Source organism: Phocoena sinus, chromosome 4 (genome assembly GCF_008692025.1).
Source record: "Phocoena sinus isolate mPhoSin1 chromosome 4, mPhoSin1.pri, whole genome shotgun sequence".
Taxonomy (NCBI): Eukaryota; Metazoa; Chordata; class Mammalia; order Artiodactyla; family Phocoenidae; genus Phocoena; species Phocoena sinus.
The window spans coordinates 33,708,425-33,733,348 of record NC_045766.1 but is presented as its reverse complement, the minus strand read 5'-3'; the positions used below and the strand labels follow the sequence as shown (position 1 = coordinate 33,733,348).

The following is a 24,924-nucleotide window of genomic DNA, read 5'->3' as shown; positions in this document are numbered from 1 at the left end:
GCTAAAACACTGTATCTGGGTTTCTTCCTCATAGAGAACAGTTTTCTAAGATTGGTACAGTAAATACACTTTTATAAACTGGTCTTGTTTAAATGATCCAACGAGAACTGATGTTTAGAAGAATTGTAAAAGGAAATGCTTTGTAGTCAGCCAAGGTGATGTAATTCTGGGTGGTTTTACCTTAGATTTACTAATAGAGGGGCATACCCTTCTTCATTGTTCTTTAAAGGTTGGGAAATCTCCAGCATGACAGAAACTACCCTCACCTGCACCACACTCCCGCAGCCCTACAAGCACTGCACCTGGGGCTTCTCCCTTCGTGCCCTTCCAGACCACTGACACTGGATCCATCTATTTACATGAAGTCTGCTAATCTGATCAGGGTTTGAACACCTGGTGAAAGCTGCTTTTATTTTTGAGATCCTTCACAAAAATATCATATGGGTTCAAAATTCTTAGGAGTATGTTTCTGTCAGCCAGGAGAGTTAGATTTCCCCCAAACTGAAACTGGATTAGGAAACAGGAAGTCAGAAATGATATTAAAATGTAGAAATATGGGGAAAAGAACATTAAGTCAAAGGAAGCACGACTTAAGATCTAAATGCCAAACTTAATTTTTAACTAAAGGGCTACAGCTTGCCCTTACTCTTTCTCCACTTTTTGAGGGAGGTGGGGATGGAGCCAGAGTCGAGAAGAATTAAAAATCCCAGAACACTGGTCTGACAAAGTCATCTGCTTACAAAGAATGCCATTAACTTTACTCACTGCTGGTGAATTGAGCTGAGCGCAGAGCTTTGTGCTGTATAATTTGTGAAGAAGTTGTACATTTTTCTCATCTTGAGTTTTTTGTAACTTCAGTTGGATTTCAACTTATAATTGATATTCCACATTGAAACAGCAATAAAAGTCTGGAAAATCAAATGCTTACCTTCCCCATCAAATGTTCCTTGTCCTTTCAGCATTTTTTTCTAAGAAACAAGAAAAGCAAAAAGAGGAAAAGCAAAGCAAACTATGTATGAATGAGCCAAACAGAAAATACAGCTATTTTAAGAAAAAGTATTTTTTTTGTTGTTACATTCATTAGATTTCCAAAGGCATACAGCAGATGATCCCTGGAGTAGTTCACTCGTAACACTACTACAACTCACCAAAAAGGTGAAATAAAATGTACAACATCCCCCATGCTCTGTCAATACAGCTTAAGAATCCTCAAATGACCAGTAGTCCAGCTTATTTCATTACTCATGATTCACCATCACTGTTAAATTGAACTTTGCTATACTTGCAGAGTTGGAGGGGAAAAAAAAGAACACACAAGATATTATGGAACTTCTTTAAGGCCATGGGATCTAAAATAAAACAGGCTTGCTTGTGTATTACACATGTGATATTTATATAGACTCTCTGATTAATCAAGAAAAGATGTGGCTGCCAAAATGAATTCCTGCCCGATTGCTGAGATCTGTCTTGTGTCTGGAGAAGACAGCACACGCACACTCCAAAATCTCCTTCCCTAGTTTTCCCTATTTCTTTATGTCATATTTAGTAATATTTTAATGAGCACAGCTCCTAGGCCTTTATCTGGGAGCAACACCATACCATTCATTGAAACCTGACGTTTTCAGCTACCAACTTGTTAAATGCACTCAAGGATTAAGTGGGCACAAAATGGGAATAAGATACAACCACAGGGAGTGGTGAGAGAAACCAAAAACAGCAAAGATGACAAACTATGTCTTTTGTGATCTGGCAACTGACTTTTAAAATTTACATTTTACCTGAATGGTATTTAGTATGTGATCACCACTGAAAAACATAATTCAGTAATTAAATCACTAGTGTAAGTAATTAACATAATCAATAGGCTCAAGGGAAATCGGTTTTCCTGTATCAGCTGTGATGAATCAGCAACGAATGACTGACATTTCTAAACAAGCACCAGGCAGCGCCACCACATAATCAAGAGTGCAGATCCACGCCCGCCCACCATCCCCTTTTCAGCTACCTGTGTTAAAACTTTTCGGGGCTCACTCAGCCAATACTTAATTTTCTGCGTTTTTTTCCTCACTTGTCCCCCACTTTTTGCCCGAACTTAGAAAATTAAAACAGTAAGAGTTTCAGTTCCTCCCATGAAGCTGCATTAAACTGGGCTGTGCCTGCCAGCAACAGAACGGGCAAGAGACAAATGTGCACGGGTCTGATCAACAAACCACAGAATTAAAAAATTGGGCTTCCCTGGTGGCGCAGTGGTTGAGAGTCCGCCTGCCGATGCAGGGGACACGGCTTCGTGCCCCGGTCCGGGAAGATCCCACATGCCGCGGAGCGGCTGGGCCCGTGAGCCATGGCTGCTGAGCCTGCGCGTCCGAAGCCTGTGCTCCGCAACGGGAGAGGCCACAACAGTGAGGCCCGCGTACCGAAAAAAAATAATAAAAATAAAAATAACAATAACCTCTGGTTTCCTCTGTGCCCTTCCTACCCACCCCCGTCACCTTCACCTGTGGCTTAGTGAACGCCTAACTTGCGACACTCTTGCCCATTCTTACCTTTATCCTTCCCAGGCTGGAAAACTTCTCCTTATCTTCCATTACCACTTTCAGAATAGGCTGGGACATTCTGTTCTTCTTCTTCGAGGTGGTAGGACTGTCAAAATCAACGCCACTGACCACCGCCCTGCGATAGGACGTGGACCTCAAGCCTCTCCGCAGAGAGCCCGGACTGTCCAAGTCGTTCTCCGCCTCGCCCTCGTCCTCTGCGGGGCCCAGGGGCGCTCCAAGGCCCTCCACCATGCTGCGCACCTTAAGCAGCCTCTTGTGGGGCTCCACATTCTGACTGTTGGATTTACTTATCTTAATTTCCGAGGCCAGACTCTTCGGAATGATCTGCTGTTTCCCCACTTTGAGGGCGGCGGGGCTGTTTGTGCTCAAAACCACTGAAGGATTCTCCAGGAGCTCGTTCTCCTGTGAGGGAAGCCTTTGGAGGGGGAGTTTTTGCTCCAAAGACCTTTTGTGGGGCGCGGGAGAGAGTCTCGAAGGTCCCCGCTCAGGGTCCTTAGCCATCTGGCCGGACAGCGAACGCGCGCCTGGGGAGGCGGTATTAGGGATAAGCGCACTTGCAGCAGGCGAAAGCAGGGGGCTGGCGGGGAATCCGGCCCTGTCCCCCTCGGGGCTGCAGGGGGCAGACGCATGAGGAGTCCGCGGGCGGTGCAGCGGCAGCTGCGCGGGCGAAGTCGCAGTGCCGTTCGCTGGGGATTTGGGGTAGCCGCCCGACGCCGCTCTGGGTTCCTGGGGTGACTTGGGCCGTCGAAGCCGAGGAGAAACAGCCCTGTACTCCGGGGAGACGGTCCTCCCATTGGTCACCAACCTCCGATGGGCGCACAGAAGCAGGGGGCTCCTCTGGATCGTCCTGCCGTCGGAGGCGGTGGGCACCTGGGCCGGAGTCTGCGCCGCGGGGGGCGTTCCTCGGTCCTCCACCGGGAAATCCGTGATCATCAACCCGCTGGGGCTCTGGTAGGACTGGGGCCTCGGCTTGCTCCGGCCCAGCAGCTGGGACTGAGGGGTTGAACGCCTCCGCCACAAAGGGGTTAAGCTGTTGCTGGAAAAATCTACTTCGGTCTTGCCGTCCATAGCAGAGCCTCGGGCGTCAGCCCCGGGGTGGGGCGGGGGGGGGGGGAACAGCACCCAGTGAGTCTTGCCTAAAGAGGAAAGAAGTCATGAAACTTCGCCGCCGGACAACGAGGCACGCCTTGCTGACACGCGCGCTCTGAGCCCGGGGATCACCCGGCTGCCGCGCGGGACACAACTGCGCGTCAATTACCCGCCCTTTCTGGGGCAAAAACTGCGCCCACCGCGCCGAGCAGTCCAGTACAGATATCTGGGCTATGCCCAGGCGGATTAATCCAATCACCTCCGCGTCTTTCCCGCGCCCAAAGACCACGCGCACGGAAAGAGACAGCCACCAATTCGCCGGGTGCAAACTGATGCACAAGAAGCTTGGGACGAGTTCAGCTTTCTCGGGAAACTCGCCGCGGGACGCTCCCCTCCTCCGCCAGCCAGCCGCCCGCCCCCGTCGTTGGTTCCCTAGCGCTCTAGCTGCCCGTCTCCCAGGCGGATTTACCTTAAGGGCTTTGCAGAGCCCAAGGCCAAAGAGCACCCACCGCCCCGTGGGTGGCCCGGGTCCCAGACCGAATCGCGGCAGCAGGAGCTCTGGAGAGCTCTGCAGCCGACCAGGCGTCGGCTCCGCCCCTAAGCTTGACCCCGCCCTCAGCCTTGGCCACGCCCGGGCCCGCCTCAGTCGCAGCCATCCTGGAGCAGCTGCCCTCCTGGCCGGTTCTCTTGTTAAAAAACACTAGCGCACCTGGGCTAGGTGCCGAGCTACCGGGTTCCGGGCCGCGAGGTGCGGGAAAGGGGCGGCGTGGGAGCTTCGAGCGCGCAGGTCCGTTGCCTGGAGCACAGCGTGGGAACGAGCGTGGGAGCCCTGCCAGAATGTAATTTACGAAGCCCTGGGCCCCCCGGGGATCTCCCCGGTAGAAACCCGGAATGCCGAGCAGAGTAGGGTCTGTGAAATGCGTGAGCTGGAGCGAGTAGCTCTGAACGCAGAAAGCCAGACGCCTCTCAGCATTCAGGTTGTCTTAAAACACAAATCCGATGCCTTGCTCCCCTGCTTAAAATATCTTACAGACTGATAAGTTTTCTTGTTTGTGCCTGGAGTATTTCCGGAGGTATACTTACAGCCAGCTCGGGGGAGGGGAAACTGGGTGCCTAGGAAACTGGAGGGAGGGAGTGTTTTCATTCAATAATCTTTGTATCTTGTATACTTTGGATTGCGAATGTTACCTATTAAAGGTAAACGCAATTTAAATTACAAAAAAAAAGCTTATTGGTTTCTAAGCATACACAGAATAAAACTCAAAATCCTCTCCATAGCTTATGAGGCCCTACAGGAAGTGCTTACGTCTGTAGCCCAGTCTTTTCCCCGCAACACTTGTTCCTTCAGTGTTTTTAAGCCACACCCACTTCAAGTTTGACAGCCTCAGAATCTTCCCTTTTGGTCCTCCTTGACCTTCTGACCTGTCACTCCATCAGAGAGGCCTTCCCTCTTGAATCAGATTATGGCTTATTTATTTTCCCAGCCACCTGTTCTCTTCCTTTTCTCCACTTGCCACAATACGCAAATATATTTAATCATGTATTCATTTTTGTTTATCTGTTTTATCTTCTTTTGACTGAAAGCTGCAAGAGGGCAGGGGCCATGTTTCTTTATTACCCCCTCTGTATTCCAGGCATATAGAGGGCACTTAACAAATATTTGTTGAATGAACGAATGAATGAATGAGAGGAGTGATGTGAGGACAATGGCCAACTGCCCCAGGGTGCTCCATTGCCAAGTGGTAGAAAGTTGGTTGTGTCCTGGACAAGCTCCAGCTATGTGGGAAGCATAAGGCAAAGTTGAGAAGACAGATGATTTTTAGACCATAAGATCTGTATAATTAATTCTGTTAGCAAGACATACGGGCTGTTCTCCAAGTTCTCTTTTTTGGCATTCACGCATTCAGTAAGGATGTATCGAGCACCCACTGAATGCTCCTGTTTGCCCTGGACAGGTTGAATGTGATGGCCAAAAATATTAAGAGGCAATCTCTGGGTGGTGGTGAGATGAAGCCTGATGTTTTTCATGCTTATTTATACTTTGCTATACTTTCCAAATACTGTACATTAAATATATGTTACTTTGATCTGAGATATTTTTGTAAACTAGAAGAAATGGCATCAAAACATTTATAAGAAATTTTTCTAAAAAAAGAAATTTACCAAATATTTTGGTTGGAAGAAATATGGCTGCTTACATACTTATACCTACCCACTTTTTAATATAGGACATTTTCTATACTAACCCATATTACTTTTATATTGGAAAATATAATACATTTAATTTTAAAAGTGCTTAGCTAATGACAAATGAAATGTTACCTAATTCAGAATGCAGTTTGTGACTTACGTTAAGAAGTTGTAAATGGTGATGTGAGAAGCTAGCTTCTCTTCAAATTATGTTGGTTCTGAAAACAAGCCTAACTGATAATTGTGAAGAAATCGCAGGATCTCCCTACCTCATTCCTAAGCAACAACATAATACCCACCAAAACAAGAACAACGACAAAACACCAAGCTCTGTTCCTTCACTAAGAGAAGCTTGGAAATTCACAGATCTACTGCCCATTTTAGCCTCCATTCAATTTACCACATCTATTCAAATCTAGGACATCTTTGATTGTATGTACCACTGAGAAAGAAAAAGAGCTGCGAATTAAACTATGACACAATGTGTTGTCACATAGGATCTTTTTAATACTTACTGAAACAGTGCTTTTAGACTTAGGTATAAATTTTTCAGTAATGTGCATATTTAGAAAAGGAAAATATAAGCAAAATAAATTGATTAAAGTATTTCTACAAATTCTGTACACAGAGTCTAATTCTCCTGAATCCCTTTTCACACAGAGCATCAAGAAGTGTGTTTTTCCACACAATATCATTGATAATATAGCATTTCTTAAAAGGATGTCCTAGCCTTGTCTCTGAGATTTGCTTCCTAGCCAGACACTCATTCTTCAAGTTTGATGCTGGCATAATCCTATTTGACTAAAAGCATAGTTTTCTTGTTCATCTGAATTATATGTCACTACAACCTATGTAGCCTCTCTATTAATGGCCAGAAGGAAGTTTCTTTTTTTTTTTTTTATGGTACGCGGGCTTCTCACTGTTGTGGCCTCTCCCGTTGCGGAGCAGGGGCTCCGGACGCGCAGGCTCAGTGGCCATGGCTCACGGGCCCAGCCGCTCCGTGGCATGTGGGATCTTCCCGGACTGGGGCACGAACCTGTGTCCCCTGCATTGGCAGGCGGACTCTCAACCACTGCGCCATCAGGGAAGCCCCAGAAGGAAGTTTCTGACAAACAAGTTCCAGGCCTTCACTATTGACCTGTGTGATACATGAATTGGTTATATTAGCCTCTTGTTGTTTTGGAATTTCTTTCATCTAATCTGACACATCTGGCAATTTCTCCTGCCTTCAACTGCATTTCTTAGCGTATGGCTTTGACAAATGTAGTATTAAATTGCACAGAACTCAGTAAAATGATGAAATTCGAGTAGTTATAACCATGTTCACCAATACCAAGGCAATGCCAACTATATCAGGACTGCCACCTGGCCATTGGCTGTTTCTTTAATAGTAAGACACATCCCAGTTTCAGAGATGTTACAATGTGAGACCAAAGTACTTCTTAGAATTGGAGAAATACAGTATGTTAAACTATTAGGAATGATACATTCCACTGGTAAATTCTGATGGTATATATTTTTAATGAAAAAATTTTAATTTCTTCCCAGTTTTACTGAGATATCATTGACATATAACATTGTAGTAGTTTAAGGTGTACAACATGATTTGATATACATATATACAAGTAAGTCCCGTACATACGAACGAGTTCCATTCCGAGAGCGCGTCCATAAGTCCAATTTGTTCGTAAGTCCAACAAAGTTAGCCTAGGTACCCAACTAACACAATCAGCTATATAGTACTGTACTGTAATAGGTTTATAATACTTTTCAGACAAATAACACATAAAAAAACAAACAAAAAATAAAGAAAACATGTTTAATCTCACAGTACAGTACCTTGAAAAGTACAGTGGTACAGTACACCAGCTGGCATCCAGGGGCTGGCATCGAGTGAACAGGCAAGAGTTACTGACTGGAGGAGGGAGACGAGGTGGGAGATGGTAGAGCTGAAGGATAATCAGCAATAGGAGATGGAGGGCAAGCTGCAAGTTCACTCATGCCTGACATTGATGGAACACACGTTCACATCTGAAAGTTCACAACTTGAAGGTTTGTATGTAGGGGACTTACTGTATGGTGAAATGATTACCACAATGAGTTTAGTTAATATCCATTACCTTGCATAGTTACAAGTTTTTATTCTTGTGATAAGAACTTTTATGATCTACTCTCTTAGCAACTTTCAAGTATACAATACAGTATTGTTAACTGTAATCACCATGCTGTACATTACATCCCAGAACTTACTTTTCTTATAACTGGAGGTTTGCACCGTTTGACCACCTTCACCCATTTCCCCCCAATGACATACTGAACTATTAAAATATTCAGTGGCATAATACAGGGTCTTAGAGGCTGAGATACCAATTATTGCTACATTTACTAAACAAATTTGCACTTATCACCAATTATGTGTCTGGAATAATAATTAGGCTAATTTTAAAGTGCAATTTGCTAACTAGTGTTATTACCTTGAAGTTAAATCTCATGCATTCTTTTTTTTTGGCCACACCATGAGGCTTGCGGGATCTTAGTTCCCAGACCAGGGATCGAACCCAGGTCCCAGCAGTGAAAGCACAGAGTCCTAACCACTAATACTTATTGGGTGCATTTAAGCGCCAAGCACTGAGCCAAGCCTTCCTGAAGTTTATAACTTGCTGATTAACAACATCTGAAACATTAAAATAAAAAATTAAGGCACCTAAACTGAGTAAGGTGTATGATAAGCTCTCTGTTCTCTGAAAGCCTCTGTGAAGGAGTCTGGGTAGAAGTGGATCAGAAGAATAGATAGAACATCACGAGATAGAGAAGAAGAGAAGGACATCTGAGAGACATGTCCCAGCATGAGCAGAAACATGGGGGCATGGCTTGGGAACTAATATTTATTAAGTGCCAACTATATTGCAGGAACTAATTTAATCTCAAATTAATCCTGTCTCCACTTAAATAATGAAGAAGCTGAGGCTCTAAAAGCTCTTCTCATACTGCTGGAAAGTGGTTGAGTCATAATCCTAACTCAGATCTGTCAGGCTCCAGAGCCCGTGAGCTCCACATACCAGAAACTAAAATCACAAGAACAGGGAATTGGCATTTAGAAGTTGTGGGAGATAGATTTGGCTAAATGTGGGGAGAATAGGATGTGGTGTGTTACATAAACTGAGGGGTCTGGATTTTACTTAGATAACATCTGACACTCTCTGAAAGTATTATATTTAAACTTTGCTATCTTTTAAAACAATAAATCTGATAACACCAGTCTCAGAGATAAAATAAATAAATAAAAATAAACAGATTTGTTTGTGCATTAAAAAAATCCACCTAAGCCCATAAAATCTGAGGGAAATCTTCTCTTGGAAGGAAATTACAGAAAAATATTTAAATATATACATAACAGACAAAGCGTTATATCAACATCACTCACAAATCTATAAGGAAAAGATAACAGTGGAAAAATGAGCAGAGTGAGAATACAAATTTTAGAGGAGACACAAGTGCCTTCTATACATTAAAACACACTCAGGCCCAATAGTAATAACAAAATTAAAACAGTAATGAGATCATAGTTTTTCATCCATTAGATCAACAAAGATTAAAAAAAAAAAAACACTTGGTAAAAGTGCAGGCAAAAGAGGGTTCTGACTCATTCATGGTAACAATGTAAACAACCTTTCTGAAGAGCAATTAGATGATACTTAATCAAAACCTTGAAAACAGGCAAATCTTCAACCTAGTAATTCCATACACAGGAAATAATCCTGAGGAAATAATCTTTGATGTGTAAAAAGAAGTATATTGTTCAAAGATGTCCTTCAAAGCATTTCTTATGGTGGCAAAAGATTAGAAGCAGACTTTATCATTAGAAGACGCACTAGTAGGGCTTCCTTGGTGGCACAGTGGTTGAGAGTCCGCCTGCCAATGCAGGGGACACGGGTTCGTGCCCCGGTCCGGGAAGATCCCATGTGCCGCAGAGCGGCTGGGCCCGTGAGCCATGGCCACTGAGCCTGCGCGTCTGGAGCCTGTGCAACGGAAGAGGCCACAACAGTGAGAGGCCCGCGTACCACTAAAAAAAAAAAAAAAAGAAGACTCACTAGTAAATCATGTAAAATGCAACCACCAAAAATTATAGTGTAGATATATAATTACTCATACAGAAATTCAAAACATGATAAGTGGGGGAGAAGAGCTACTTTTAAACACATTATGCAGAATGTCCTACTTTGAGGTTTTTTTAAAATTTATTTATTTATTTATTGGCTGTGTTCGGTCTTCATTGCCGCATGCAGGCTTTTCTCTAGCTGTGGAGAGCGGGGGTTACTCTTCGCTGCAGTGTGCGAGCTTCTCATTGCGGTAGCTTCTCTTGTTGCGGAGCATGGGCTCTAGGCTCACAGGCTTCAGTAGTGTGGCTTGCGGGCTCTAGAGCGCAGGCTCAGTAGTTGTGGCGCACAGGCTTAGCTGCTCCACGGCATGTGGGATCTTCCCGGACCAGGGATCAAACCCATGTCCCCTGCATTGGCAGGTGGATTCTTAACCACTGTGCCACCAGGGAAGTCCCGAGTTCTTTAAAATGCAAATAGCTATGTGTAAATACTTAATACTGAGATTTGTAATATTCAAAACGTTAGCATGTCCACCTCTGGTAACAAAATTAAAGGTGGTATTTCAATTATACTTTGCTGTGAAACAAACCACCTTACCACTTAGAGGCTTAACATAGCAAATTTTATTATTTACTGTTCCTCACCATTCTGTGGGCTGGTGTGGTGTGTCCTTCTGCTTCTCCTGCAGGTCTCCCGGGGCTCTCACACGTTGCTGCTGCCAACTGTGGGGTAGGCTGGATTGGAAGGGCACACAGAGCCTCACTCACTCGTCCGACGGTTGGTTGGTGCTGGCTCTTAGGTGGGGCTCCTCAATTCTCCCTTTCTCAGATCTTAAATATCCTGGACAGGCTTAGTATCCCTGGTACAATGAAGTGATGAGTCTAAATGACAAAGAAAAAATCTGGAAAGGATATTTGAAAAAGAGGTTTTGAGAATTGATTAGTTCTCACTGGGAAAAAAAGGTCTTAAAAAAAGACTTTCTAAATAAATGGTTCTGATGAACCTAGGGGCAGGACAGGAGTAAAGACACAGACGTAGAAAATGGACTTGAGGACACGGGAAGGGGGAAGGGTAAGCTGGGACAAAGTGAGAGAGTAGCATTGACATATATACACTACCAAATGTAAAATAGATAGCTAGTGGGAAGCAGCCGCATAGCACAGGGAGATCAGCTCAGTGCTTTGTGCCCACCTAGAGGGGTGGGATAGGGAGGGTGGGAGGGAGACGCAAGAGGGAGGAGATATGGGAACATATGTATATGTATAGCTGATTCACTTTGTTATACAGCAGAAACTAACACAGCATTGTAAAAAAATTATACTCCAACAAAGATGTTAAAAAAAAGAGAGACTTTCTTACAGCTCTTATAATAATGATTTATATATTACCCTGTGTTTTTTAAAACGCTTTTTTGAGCACTTACAATATACCAGACCCTCGTTGAACTGCTTTGTGTTAAATGACTTAACCATCACCACAATCTTATGAGGTAGAAACTACCACTGTCTCCAGTTTATGGATGAGGAAACTAAAACGCAGAGAGGTTAAGTACCCACGCAGTCTTGCTCCAATCTGCCTCATAACTATTACACCATTATATTGATTTTATTTGTGATTCCATTATTCATTTATATTCATCTTTTTCACAAATAAAATGTAAGCGCCCCATTGTCAGTTTTTTCTCTATCTCCTATAGGTCTTCAGTAATGAACAGATTGATCAATTAACGTCCCGAGGAACAGCAGGCAAACCAAGGGAGGTCATCCAATCAGGAAGAGAAACGCTAAAGCCTTAGAAAGGAAGAGTTTCTGAGAGGAAAGTCAGATCAGTAGTCCTGTTTGTCAGCTAGTATTTATTTGGCTCCTGGCTGGTAGCAGGCTCTGGGCTCACTGTAGATACAGTAGTAAAGAAAGTAGGTATGACAAGCCCAGATGGCATCTAACGCTAGCCATGTTGCTCATTTAGTGCCCTTTCAACCAGCCCCTCCCGTCTTGGTGGGCATAAAAGCCAACATGCAGGGCTTCTGGAGAAAGCAGTCAGCGTGAAAACTTAGTACAGGCACCTAACTGCAAGTGTGGGAATTTTGACAGGAAAAGGGAGGAGAGAAATAGGACAGTTGCTGGAGGGAAAGGGAGAAATAAGTGGCTTTATTTCAAGACCAGGGACACTTGGCTGAAAGTCAGGCAGCTGGGTTTTCAGTTTGTGTCTGCCACTTTCCAACTGTGGGAATGAGGACACTTCATCTTGAAGACCGTAGTTTCTTCAACTGCAAAATGAAATTGTTCCCCCTCCTCAGCACAGCTTGAGAAACAGTGGTTCAATTAGAATAATTTGGATGAGGCCAGTCCAATGGCTGGGGAAAATGGGACACAGAAGTGGGGCGGGGAGCGGAGGAGATCTGACAGATGACTGTACAAAAACGAATTCCTAATTAACTCTTCCCCTATCTTGAACAGCAAATAATTAGAATAAAGTTGTCCTTTAGGCTACTGTCTCCTACTCTAGCCTAAAGAAAAAAGATCATAATGAGAAAAGGATTAGATCTTGTTGAAAATGGTTCAGAGGACTCTTCTCGACAGGACCTAAGGAAACGGTGACATTTGTTCGAGAGGAAGGGCTTCCTTCTAGCTGCCAGTTTTTTCCAGCAGCATCCAATCTGCTAATTCACAACTGCAGGAAGAATGATTTACATCTGATCTATTGACCCTCCAGTGATACTGTGTTTTGAGGGGGAAGCTCTCCATTGAACTAGAGTGATTAAGATCCCAGGTAAACCACAAGGTCAGGTGGAGAGTGACTCCCTGAACTGGTCAGGCCCCAGAAGCTCCTGTTCACTGTTGTTCTTTGAATTGTAGGGATGACATAAGCAACTGAGCAGCCAGTTTCTTCAATGGGTTCTAGTCTGAGGTCACTGCATGGCTTGGACAGACCCTTCACCTCTTTATTTTTTTTTAACATCTTTATTGGGGTATAATTGCTTTACAATGGTGTGTTAGTTTCTGCTTTATAACAAAGTGAATCAGCTATACATATACATATGTTCCCATATGTCTTCCCTCTTGCGTCTCCCTCCCTCCCACTCTCCCCATCCCACCCCTCCAGGCTGTCGCAAAGCACCGAGCTAATATCCCTGTGCCTTGCGGCTGCTTCCCCCTAGCTATCTACCTTACTACGTTTGTTAGTGCGTATATGTCCATGACTCTCCCTTCACCTCTTTAAACAGTAGTTTCCTTGCTGGTTTGGTATTTTATTTATTTGAATTTTATTTTATTTATTTTCTTACACATAAGGTTCTTATTAGTTATCCATTTTATACATATTAGTGTATATATGTTAATTCCAATCTGGTATTTTTTTTTCTTTTAAACTTTTAATACATTTATGTGGTATTAAAATTGGGGTTGTACAAAAGTAAAAATTATCCCCTGCTCTTGTCTCTAATTTCCCACTTGGCCCTCTAGAGGCATTCACTGTTAACAGTTTGTGTATTTTATAAATTTTCAGATTTATGGTGGGACATAAACAAGCATATATATCCCCACATACACTAGACACCCATACACACACTAGTATCCTATAACGGGGTTCTTATCATTTACGTGGGATACCATTCTATACCAGTACTTATAGAGCCACCATATATTTTTCTAACATCTGCATAGCAGTAGGTAGAATCAAATGGAATTGCCATTTTTATAAGTCAAGAAGAGTCAAACACCAGCAATTTCATATGGTTCCACCTAATTGTACATCATTTATTAGCAAATTTAAACATTTAAATTATTTCTTCACAAAATCTGAGCACCAATTAAGAAAAAAGGTTCCTTTTAGTTCTAAATTTCCGTAATTCTTTGCTTTGTTCCCATTCTTCGATGCCTGGGACAGGTAAGATAGTAAAAGAGAATACTTTATTAAACAAAGATACAGGTATGGTTTAATTCTGCTTTGTATAATTAGAAGTCTGCTCTTAATACAATCTTAATGGTGAAATATGGTGAACATGCTCTAAGGAGAGTTGTGTTCTTTTTTGGGGAAACTGGGTTAGGGGTGATATCATCACTAATTTCCCTTGGTGATAATTTCCCAGTGTCTATGCCCCCTTCTTTTCTGTCCTTTTCTGGACCCTGTCCTTTCTCTGAATTATCAAAATGGTATGTAGAATCATAACTCTTGTTTATGAAGTTTGTTAAGTAATTTGAACAAAGAGCTGTCTGACTAGGCCACACTGTTCCTTTTGTATGAAGTATTTGGTGTTTGTAAGAGAAGTCAAGATAAAAAAAAATTCTGCTGTGTGCCCTCCATTTTCCAGGTAAAACTGTATCAGGAATCATGTGGGGATACTTAAAACTGGCCGATATTTTCAAGTTTTCTCCTGCCCAGATTTGTTTGGAAGAAATCCAGTCTTACCTATCTCAAAAATTCAGCAGGGACAAGCAGCTGAACTAAATTAAACCCGTGATTATTAAATTCTGTGTTTACCTAGACATTCTGGCATTTGATTTAAAAGACAAAGCTTTTTAGAAGGGTTATTTAAATTCAGTTTTGCTACAGATTTTAAATTGGAAGAAAAATGGTAACAGAGTAAAGCTCTATAAAACATACCCGTTTGGGCTCATTACCAAGCTACTCTCACCAAGCAGTACTGACAGAGTTTGAAAAATGTTTTCCAGAGTTGAGATCCGCCACCTAGCAACCACTTTGAAAAGCTTCCTGTGCAGGCCCAAGACTACTCAAAATGCCCAGTTTTAAAACTGGTGGGTGTTTTGCTGTGCGTGGGCCACAGTCATTGAAGGGAGGATTAGAACTTTGTTTTTAGGGCAAAGACATGCAGATGAGAAGAATTGTTTAATTTAACTGCTCAACTGGGTTTTGGAATAGAGTTGGCAGATTAAATACAAATTAATGATTGCCCCAGACATGCTGCACTAAAAATTATTTGCTGTTTCTCGGAAATTCAAATTTGACTGTGCAGTCTGTATTTTTACTTGTTCAATCTGTCAACTCAGTTTTGGAGAGAATTTTGTAGTACAGAGTGGGGGAATATTTATAGAATATACATCACATATATTCACTTGATCCCCCAAGGCTACTGATGTTATGGATCTAAAGTACCTTTCCCAGAGCACTGGCTATTGGACCTAGCAGGGAGCCTGAAGCATAAGAGGCCACAGGTAGGGCGGGAGCTAACAGAAGGGGACAAGGAATCAACCCAATGTTACACCCTGGGAAGCTAAACTGAGGGGAGGACAGGCAAAGGAAGGGGCTAGCTGTGCAGGAGCAGGTCTCACAGGGTGGAATGGTGCCAGGTGAGGAGGGGGCACTGCCTAAACATCTGGAGGAAGGGGGAGTGGTGTGATGTCAGCATTCATTTCATTTTTAAGAAACAGAGGAGGGGAAGTAAAGCCCTCTATGTAAATGTGCCCTCTGAAGCTTGGGCTGAGATGGAAGAGGTGCAACCTGGGATCCCGTAGAGGTCACTGCCACCTCCACGCAGCGTCCAAACAATCCTTAGGTCGCTTAAAGCAGCCTGGAGAGCCAGCCTGGGGCTGAGAGGCTTTGTCAAGACCCTGCCCTTCCAGCTTCACCTGGCCCAGTTCTGAGCTTGGGAGAGGCTGTCACTTTGTCTTCAATCCAGATCACAGCCCCCATCCCCACCCCAGAAATCTGCAGCCTCTGCTTGTTAACCCAGTGGCACAAAATAGTTAAAACAGAATGCATTTGTATTTCCTATGTGATTGCACATTATCGAACATCTCCTGAAGGACACATAAGAAACTGCTAAATGGGGTGTGGAGAAAAGGGAACTCTCCTACAGTGTTGGTGGGAATGTAAATCAGTGGAGCCACTATGGAGAATAGTAGGGAGGTTCCTTAAAAAACTAAAAATAGGGCTTCCCTGGTGGCGCAGTGGTTGAGAGTCCGCCTGCCGATGCAGGGGACACGGGTTCCTGCCCCGGTCCGGGAAGATCCTACATGCCGCAGAGCGGCTGGGCCCGTGAGCCATGGCCGCTGAGCCTGTGCTCCAAAACTGGAGCGGCTACAGCAGTGAGAGGCCCGCATACTGAAAAAAAAAACAAAAAAAAAAACTAAAAATAGAACTACCATATGATGCAGCAATCCCACTCCTGAGCATACATTAGAGAAAACTCTAATTCAAAAAGATACACGCACCCCATTGTTCATAGCAGCACTATTTACAATAACCAAGACGTGGAAGCAACCTAAGTGTCGTGGACAGATGAATGGATAAAGAAGATGTGGTATGTTTATACAATGGAATATTTTACTCAGCCATAAAAGAATGAAATAATACCATTTGCAGCAATATGGCTGGACCTGGAGATTATCATACTAAGTGAAGTAAGTCAGAGAAAGACAAATATCATATGATATCACTTATATGTGGAATCTAAAAAAAGTGATACAAATGAACTTATTTACAAAACATAAACAGACTCACTGATGGACGTAGGAAACAAACTTATGGTTACCAAAGGGGAAAGGGGTGGAGGGATAAATTAGGAGTTTGGGATTAACACACACACGCTACTATATATAAAATAAACAACAAGGTCCTACTGTGTAGCACACGGAACTATATTCAATATCTTGTAATAAACTAGAATGGAAAAGAATATATATACATACTGAATCATTTTGCTGTACACCAGAAATTAACACAACATTATAAATCAACTATACTTCAATTAAAAAAAAGAAAGAAACTGATAACTGTGGCTACCTGGGGGGAGAGGACTGGAGTATGGCAGTGGTGGGGCGGGGTTTTGAATGGAGGTATATTTGCTCCCATTCCTTGCATACTCATTGATTTTATTTTCCTATGTGTATATATTACTGACTCAAAATAAAAATTTAAATGTGATGACTATGATAAATTCAGTCCAGAATCTGACTCATGTTTCAACTTGCATCTTTGATTTAAGATGACTCATGACAATAAGGTGTTTTAAAATAAATGCCTTTATATACTGTCTCTGTTAAAGAGGCCTGGGATCTGACATTTCAGCATACTTTCTGGAAAATTTGCTGCTGAAATCAATGACAAATTAACCCTTGACAAAAAGATTTGCTTATCTTTTTAAATGTTTACTCTGAGTTCGGTGCCATGTTGTTTTTACATACAGGTATGTAAAGCTCAAAATGAAAATCTGATGGAAACTAAATCAGTCTTTTATATCTTTTTTTAAAAAACAAAAGCAATACTGAATCCCACCTTGTAAGTTCTGTTAGGCCAGGTGTCTGTCTCTTTTGTTCGGTAGTGGATCCCTAGGACCTAGAGCCGTTCACGGCACATATCACATGCTCAATAAACAGTTGTTGAATGAAGCAATACATGATCAATATAAAAATTCAAGCATCACAGAAAAATATGGTACAGAATGTCAATTTCCTCTAATCTCTTTCCTCCCAATTATCAGTTATTCTAGTCGCTTAAAAATAAAAGAACAAATCATTTACTTCTTAAGGAGTAAAAGTGTCATCATAAGTATGTTTTTTAAAAAGTTAATTGAATGATATCATAGAGAATGAAAAGACAAGCAACAGAAGGCAAGAAAATGTTTGTAACAGATAGTAACTGGCAAAGGACTAGTACCCAGAATATGTAAAGAACTCGTTCCAATCAATTAGAAAAACTGGCAAAATACTTGAACACACATCTCATATCAGAGGAACTCCTAATGGCCAAAATCATATGAAAAGTACTCTCTCATTTAATCGTGAGAGAAATGAAAATTAAAACCACACAGTCAACAGATGGACAAAAACGTTGAAGTCTCACGATACTAAACGGCAACGAGTATCCTGAGCAACCAGAACGCTCATATATGGTCTGTGAGTGTGGAAATTGCTTAACTCTGTGTAGATAACTCCACGACATTATCTTCCAAAGCTGAATATACAGCAATTCCACCCCTAGGCATGCAAGAGAAATTCATTAACACAGCAAACTTGAAACGGGCCGAAATTGAAAACTACCCAATTATCTGCCAGCGGAAGATGGATCTGAAAATATGGCAGAGTCCTACCACGGACTTCTACACAGCAGTGAAAACGAACAAAGGGCATCTTCAGGCGACGTACAGTCATCATAAAGTTTTACTATGATTTCCCTAGGGGATCAGCAGATGACTTCAGCGGACAGACTCCTCTAGCAATTCAGAAACGCCCCAGGGCTGGAACAGATCCATGTAGACAGCCAGCTCCACCCGAGGGCTGAAGGGTCACGGGGGCTCGGCGAGGGGAGGAGAGGTTCATGTAACGTCACTAAAGGGGTTTGTGGGTAAAGGGTAGACTGTGAAGCCAGGAAAACCTTCTGACAGTGACATGAAGTCCCTGACATAGAGATCAGAGGGCAAGTCTGGGGCTGAGGCTGCCAGAGCCTCTACTGGGGTCTGTGCCCTGGGGCTCTCAGGCCTGGCTGGGGGTTGAGAGAGTGAGTTTTGCTGAGATGGGGATTCTCGAGCACCTTGGTAAGCATAGGCTGCAGAAACGTCAGACTAAGGAATCCACAGCGGCAGGAGCTCTGGGTCGGTTGTCTGTGGCCTGGGGTCATTGCTGCTGTTCTTAGGATTGCTGCTGCCTCTGCCGCTGAAGATCTTAGGCCCGGTTGTTCTTGAAACACATATGAATTTGTGCTCAACTCAGGTTGTGTTTCAGACATACCTCCCTTCTTTATAAGTTGGCTCTCTCATCTTCTCTATTTCCTTAACTCCTGTTGCTGTCTCCTGCTGTAGTGGTGTGTTCCTGGCCCTGCCTTCTTTTCGTAACTACTGTGTGATCACGTACCTCTCTGTCATCTGTGACATCGGCTCCTTCCTCCTAGACTCATGAGTTCCAGAGGTGCTCTCATCCTTCACTACTGCCACTTATGCCTGTTGTCATCAGTTTGTTCTGAAGAATCACCATGAGTTTGCTCTACAAACATGAAGAACTGTGAATTTTAGGGGGTTTCTATGAAGGGGTGGAGATGGAGTTTGTACTTGTGAAAAGATAATCAAAATCTGAGCTCCATCATTTTCTAGCTGAGTCTCTGAGGAAGTCCCTAAATCTCTCTGAACTTTATTTCCTTATCTTTAAGTGGTGCTAATAATACCAGCTGTGACAATCCCCAGATCAAATGTAAATATGGAATTAGAAAATGCTTGTGGGAAAGACTCTGGAAACTCTATACAAAATAAAGACAGACATTTTATTACTGATTCACAGGGGCAGAATTCTCAAAGGCTAGTGCACATATGAATCACCTGAGAAGAATTTTCAAAACACGCAAGGTCAGCTCCTGCCTAGGCCACCATGGTCTTCTGGTCTCCAGAGGATTTTCATTTTGTTGTCTGGGTCAGTGCCCATGAATCTGTATTTTATAAAGTATTCAGGTGAGTGTAAGGCAGGTCATCCTTTGACCTCACTCTGAGAAAACACTGGTTTCACTTTAGGTAATAATAACTATTTCATATACATATATTATTTGTTCAAAGAAATTCCTAGCATTTCCAGATGAACAGAGGGGACATCGAGTATCAAGTTAGGGATGCTATAGGAGTTCTCTGGGAAAACTGGAAAACTTTCTTGATGGCATGATAAATAGAATTTGAATAAGCAAAAAGAGGAGGTTTTTCCTGGCCAAAGGTCTAACGTGTGTATACATTTATACAATATATGTGTGTGTGTGTATATATATATATATATATATATATATATATATATATATATATACACACCATGAGCTAATTGTTTATATTCTTTTTGCATTTTAATGTTGGCTGGTTAATCCTTTCCTTATTGAATATGAGCTACTTGCATAGCTAGAAAAATAGTCCTTTGCTGATTATATATTTTATAATATTTTTCCAGCTTGTTGTCTTTTCACTGTCTATGTACTCATTGCTTTACTGATCCAAATAAAAGGTTTCAGTATTTTCTTTTATGTCATAATTTAAAAGGTCTATCCCATTCTATGATTATTTTAAAAAATTACCCACGTTTTCTTCTGGGCAGTAATGGCCAGAGGGCATATCTTATAGTCGGTGTTTTGGCACTAGTCATAGGGACCTCAGCAAATATGGTTTCTTTCCCTTCTTTCCACTTAAGTTCTATAATCACTGAATCAGTTGCTTTATTTATAGTAACTCTTAATTTTACCACCTCATCAGATGTTACTGTCTGAACTTTACTATGAGACCTAGAGAAGTCTTAAAATGAACAGGAGTCTCCTTCTTTCCCTATCCTCTGAGTTTCAATAGCAGAAGACTTGCCTGGTTTTCGAAAGCTGTAAAAGTTAATGATGAAACTGCTTGAACCACACTTTTTGGAGGGTAGTTTTTTTTTTTTTTTTTACATAGTTATTGGGCTATAATTGCTTTACAATGGTGTGTTAGTTTCTGCTTTATAACAAAGTGAATCAGTTATACATATACATATGTTCCCATATCTCTTCCCTCTTGCGTCTCCCTCCCTCCCACCCTCCCTATCCCACCCCTTGGAGGGTAGTTTTTTATATTCCTTTCAGTATTACTCAACTACTTGGATTTTATAGCTTTTCTTGAGTCAGTCTTTGTTTCTGTATTTTCCTAGATTCGCTTTTTCCTTAATTGTCTTAACTGCCTCTGTTTCTAAGATCAGTTATATTTTCTGTCCCATTATTAACATTCTGTACTTTTTGCATTATTATTTACTTAACATTGCCATACAAGTTTGTCTGTTTACATTTGGCATTGTTTTCCAAATGCTTCTCAAGTTCATTTATCAATCCTACTGACCTTTTCTAATTTGTTAATTTCTGCTTTTATCTTTAATAATGTCTGTGTTTTTCTTTTGTTTGTTTTGTTCTTTTTCTGATTTCTTGAATAGTTTGCTCACACATTGTATCAGCCTGGATTCAATCAGGAGAGAGAAACGATATAATTTACACAGGGAAAGTTTAGTATGAAGAATTATTAACCACAACAAAGGATTAAAGTAATTATGCATTGTCCAGTAAGAAGTAAAGAGAACTCTAAAGATTACAGAAACAGCAAATGTAAGGAGCAGCCACTACCGGTGGGGCTGAGATGGAGCCCCCAGGGCGTGGGATGGCGCTGAGATGCAGATCTTGTTGAAGGGGTTACTGCCCTGGCTCACCGGGTAGCAGAAAAGTCATTGTATTGCTGTGCCGGTGAAACTTGCTAGAAATCTGTTCTCTTGGAGTTTGCTAAAAATCTGCCCTGGAGGGTGCCAGGGAAAGCTATTCATAGGGAGGTGTCTTAATGGAGGCACTTAGCTGAGGAACTGCCCAAGGTGGGTGCTAGGGCAGGCTCTGGCCATGGGGTGCTGCGGTCAGTTGCACACACCAGGAGCAGAGCTCTGGATGGAGAAGCTGAGTACTGCAGGAGCCTGCCCTGGAGAAGCTACCAGCTCTGCAGCAGGCAGAAGAGCTCCTCTACAAAACCTACAAGGGAGGGTGCATGGCAGTGGGGGGCGGGGGTAGCTGCTGATCTCTGGGTGCTGCTGGCTGCCACGCACTACAGAACCTGAGGCCTCTGCAGGAGCCTGGTGCTGAAGAAAGCCACCCACTTACAGTGCAGGAGCCCGCCTCACAAGTGCCACCGAACAAGGAAGCAAGCCCCTTTCCTTCTGCAGTGTTTCTGCAGCACTCTATACTCATACAACTTCAGTGTCAGCTAGCAAAGAAAATATATTTAAAGGGCCCAGGTCCATTTTCACTGAGCTGTCTAAAAGGGTGAATTTGGAGATAAGAGGCAATCAATAGGTAACTAGCACACGTGTTTTCATTAATTCTTACTGAATAATAAAAGCATTGAAAGAGATGCATTTTGTCCCAAGTACACTTCTCATAAATTTAAATTTTGTGTTGTCATATTTGTATGTTACTACTGTTTTCTAATTAGTCTGTTATTGAAACCATATACAGGAACCTGTGACCCTGTTTTTGAAGTAAAAGACTTTTGCTTTGGTCTTCCAGGCCTCCCCTGAGTTGCAAAAGGGCTGGCTCAGAGAGGTAATGATCAGGAAATGTGAAGATGTAGAAACAAAGAATAACTGTTGGGCTGGAAAACTGGTAACAATTTAGATTATAAATCAGCCACATAGCAGAGTCTCTGAACTCCCAGGTCTCTGGAAGCTATAAAGGTCGGGCCCACATTCCTAAATTGTTTTTATAGGAAGCAGACCCTCACCAGATGAACACTGCTGACCGCAAGCCTGTAGACCCCAGACCAGTTGAAACTAGAAGACTGACGATGCTCTAAACTTCACCTTGATGCCAACTAATCTGAGAATTGAGCACAAGTTGATCACATTCCCCACGGCCCCCTCCCTCACACTGCCTTTAAGAAACCCTTCCCGGAAAGCCGTCAGGGAGTTCAGGTCTTTTAGGCACTAGCTGCACATTCTCCTTGCTTGGTGACCTGCAATAAACACTGTACTTTTCTATACCGCGACCAGCTGTCATCAGATTGGCTTTGCTGCACATAGGCCAGCTCCAGGCTCAATAACATTATTAATTCTTTCACTTTCTATGACTCAATAGTTATAGATATACATTCTATTTTTAGTTTATAGGTGGACTTTCATTTCTTATTTACTTATGGATTTTTTTGCTTTACAAACATTTACTTTTATTATACTGCAGTCAAAGAATGTGCCCTTACTAGTTATACTATTTGAGATTTATTAAGGTTTCCTTTACAACATTTGGTGAATGCTCCATGGATTTTTGAAAAGAATATATACTGTCTATGTAGCAAAAAGCTCAATACATATACTAATTAAGGTTTAATTAAATAATGTTTATTATATGTGTTAACTTGGTCTATAGAAAACTGACAGAGAGGTTAATGCCTCTGTGATTTTTTTCAATTTGTTACTATAATTTCCCACAAATTTTATTTTGTTTATTTTTATGTTGAGTTTTTTGACACATAAACATTCATTAATGGAGTTTGGAAGAGCATATCCAATTTTTATCATAGCATATTTGCCTAGATGCCTGGCACAGGGTAGATATTTAATAAATACATATTTAATAGTGGTCTTAAATTTTTTTAAAAATCATTTTTGGATGTATTTATTTACTAGCATCAATATATCACTTATATTGTTTGAAATATATTCAACATCCTGTGATAAAGCATAATGGAAAAGAATATGAAAAAGAATATATATAACTGAACCACTTTGCTGTACAGCAGAAATTAATACACGTGGTAAATCAACTATACTTCAATAAAATTTTTTAAAAATATATATATATAAATTTATGATTCCTCAGATTAATCCCTTCCCTTTGTACTTTTGGCCCTTTTATTTGACTATTGATTTTTTTCTACTCCTACTTAAAGAGTACAGGATTAGAATTTGCCAATTAAGAGAAAAAAAAACTTGGTCTTATTAAAACTTTTAACCCATAATAATAATAAAGGGGAAAGAAGAAGTTTCCATTTTCTGTAGTTCTACGTTCTAGATTGGGTATTCAGTTGACTGCAGATAGAGCCTGTGGGAAGTAGCTCTTGATTAAGTTTCTACTTCTTAGCCACAATTTACAGCATTTCTGCCATCTGGAGTCCAGGGTCAGTACTGGGGATGCTCTATTGTTACCATATCCAGTGCGTGAGCACAGTGGATGGGAAAGTTCATATCCAGACCTTAAGACTGACCAGAGACTAATGAGTCTACAGAGGCCAAAAGGTAACTCACCTGTACAAAATAGCCCAGGGAGACCTGTGGGAGCTTGGAAAATGGATGCCTTATCTAAAAGGAGCAGCTGCTACTCAGCTTCAGTCTATTGTTGGCACGTGGGAATGTGGGCTCAGCACCAGAAGAGAGAGCTTTTGATTCAAGAGAAGCCAGAAACCCAGATTTTTTTTTTTTTTTTATGCAAAATCTCCCACTTTTTTAAACCTTGGCAACAGTTTGAAGTTTTAAAAATATTCTGTGGACCGACAACGTGTGGTCCTTACAAAACCCATCTGTGGCCTACCAGTTTGTGACCTCCGCAGTAAGAGTTGTTTCAGAGGAGGCCAGGTTTATTTAGAGAGGGTGGCAGTAAATCTCGGGGTCTAATCACTAAGAGCCTGGATTCATTTTATGAGATGCTGAACAGCTTCACTGTCCCTCACAGTTCCTGAGAGGCTAATCAATCGAGAGAAGAGTTGCTGGGGCAAGGAATAGCAACTTTATTCGGAAAGCTAGCAGACCGAAAAGATGGTGGACTCGTGTCCCAAAGAACCATCTTCCCCAAGTTAGAATTCAGACTTTTTTATACTAACAGGGGAGGGGGTAAAGTCCTGGTTCCAGCCAGACTTTAGAAGGGATGTGTTCATTTCTTCCTTCCTGCACAGGTGGGCCTGGTCAGAATGTTTCCTGTGAGCTAAACAAAGGTATTTTAGCTTAACACTCATTACCTGGGAGGCAGGGCTCCCAGAGATGGGCCATTGTGTATAATTTAAGCTTAGAGGCAACAACCCTTTAGCGATTAACTTGTAACAGAACACGAAGTTTCTTCCCTATAACCCACTGGGGGAGATTGATTTTTTTTTCTCCAGTTCTGATACACCATCCCCCTTGCCCACATCAATAGACAGTAACCCAGGCCTGAGCCAACCAGCAAACAACATTTCTGAGACACAGATCGACCACGGAGACTTTACTGGATGAGGTTTACAGATTTTAGAGCTAGAAGAGACCCTGGAGCCTAACCAGTTCAGTCCACTTATTTTCAGATGAGGAAATGAAGCTCTAAACAGGTGATACAACTTGGCCAGGGCTATGTAGCTGTCTAGAGGTAGAAAGGAGACCATAACCAGTCTCTGCACTCTACCTGCTTTATTTAAATTCATTATGTTACCTTTAAAAACAAACAACTTGCTTAGAGGCACTTTGCATTGATAATTCTCTTACAACGATTATTATTTACATACTTTTAAAACTTGACCTAATTCCCACCCTCTTACCATATAATACACCTCTCCCCTC

At 42.0% G+C, this 24,924-nt stretch overlaps 1 protein-coding gene across 2 annotated transcripts in view; it reads right to left on the bottom strand.

Annotated features, from left to right (window-relative positions):
* Positions 1–4,243, bottom strand: part of ARHGEF26 (Rho guanine nucleotide exchange factor 26) — a 156,123-nt gene extending 151,880 nt beyond the window's left edge. The window contains exons 1-3 of one of the 2 annotated variants that reach the window (XM_032629869.1): positions 4,114–4,243; positions 2,544–3,691; positions 929–968 (exon numbers count right to left, since the gene is read on the bottom strand). In XM_032629869.1, coding sequence (XP_032485760.1) covers positions 929–968; positions 2,544–3,623 — 1,120 coding nt within the window. In that variant the 5' untranslated portion in view covers positions 3,624–3,691; positions 4,114–4,243. The remainder of the gene's footprint in view (positions 1–928; positions 969–2,543; positions 3,692–4,113) is intronic. The other variant, XM_032629870.1, reaches the window with a different exon arrangement.
* Between the last annotated feature and the right edge of the window lie 20,681 nt (positions 4,244–24,924).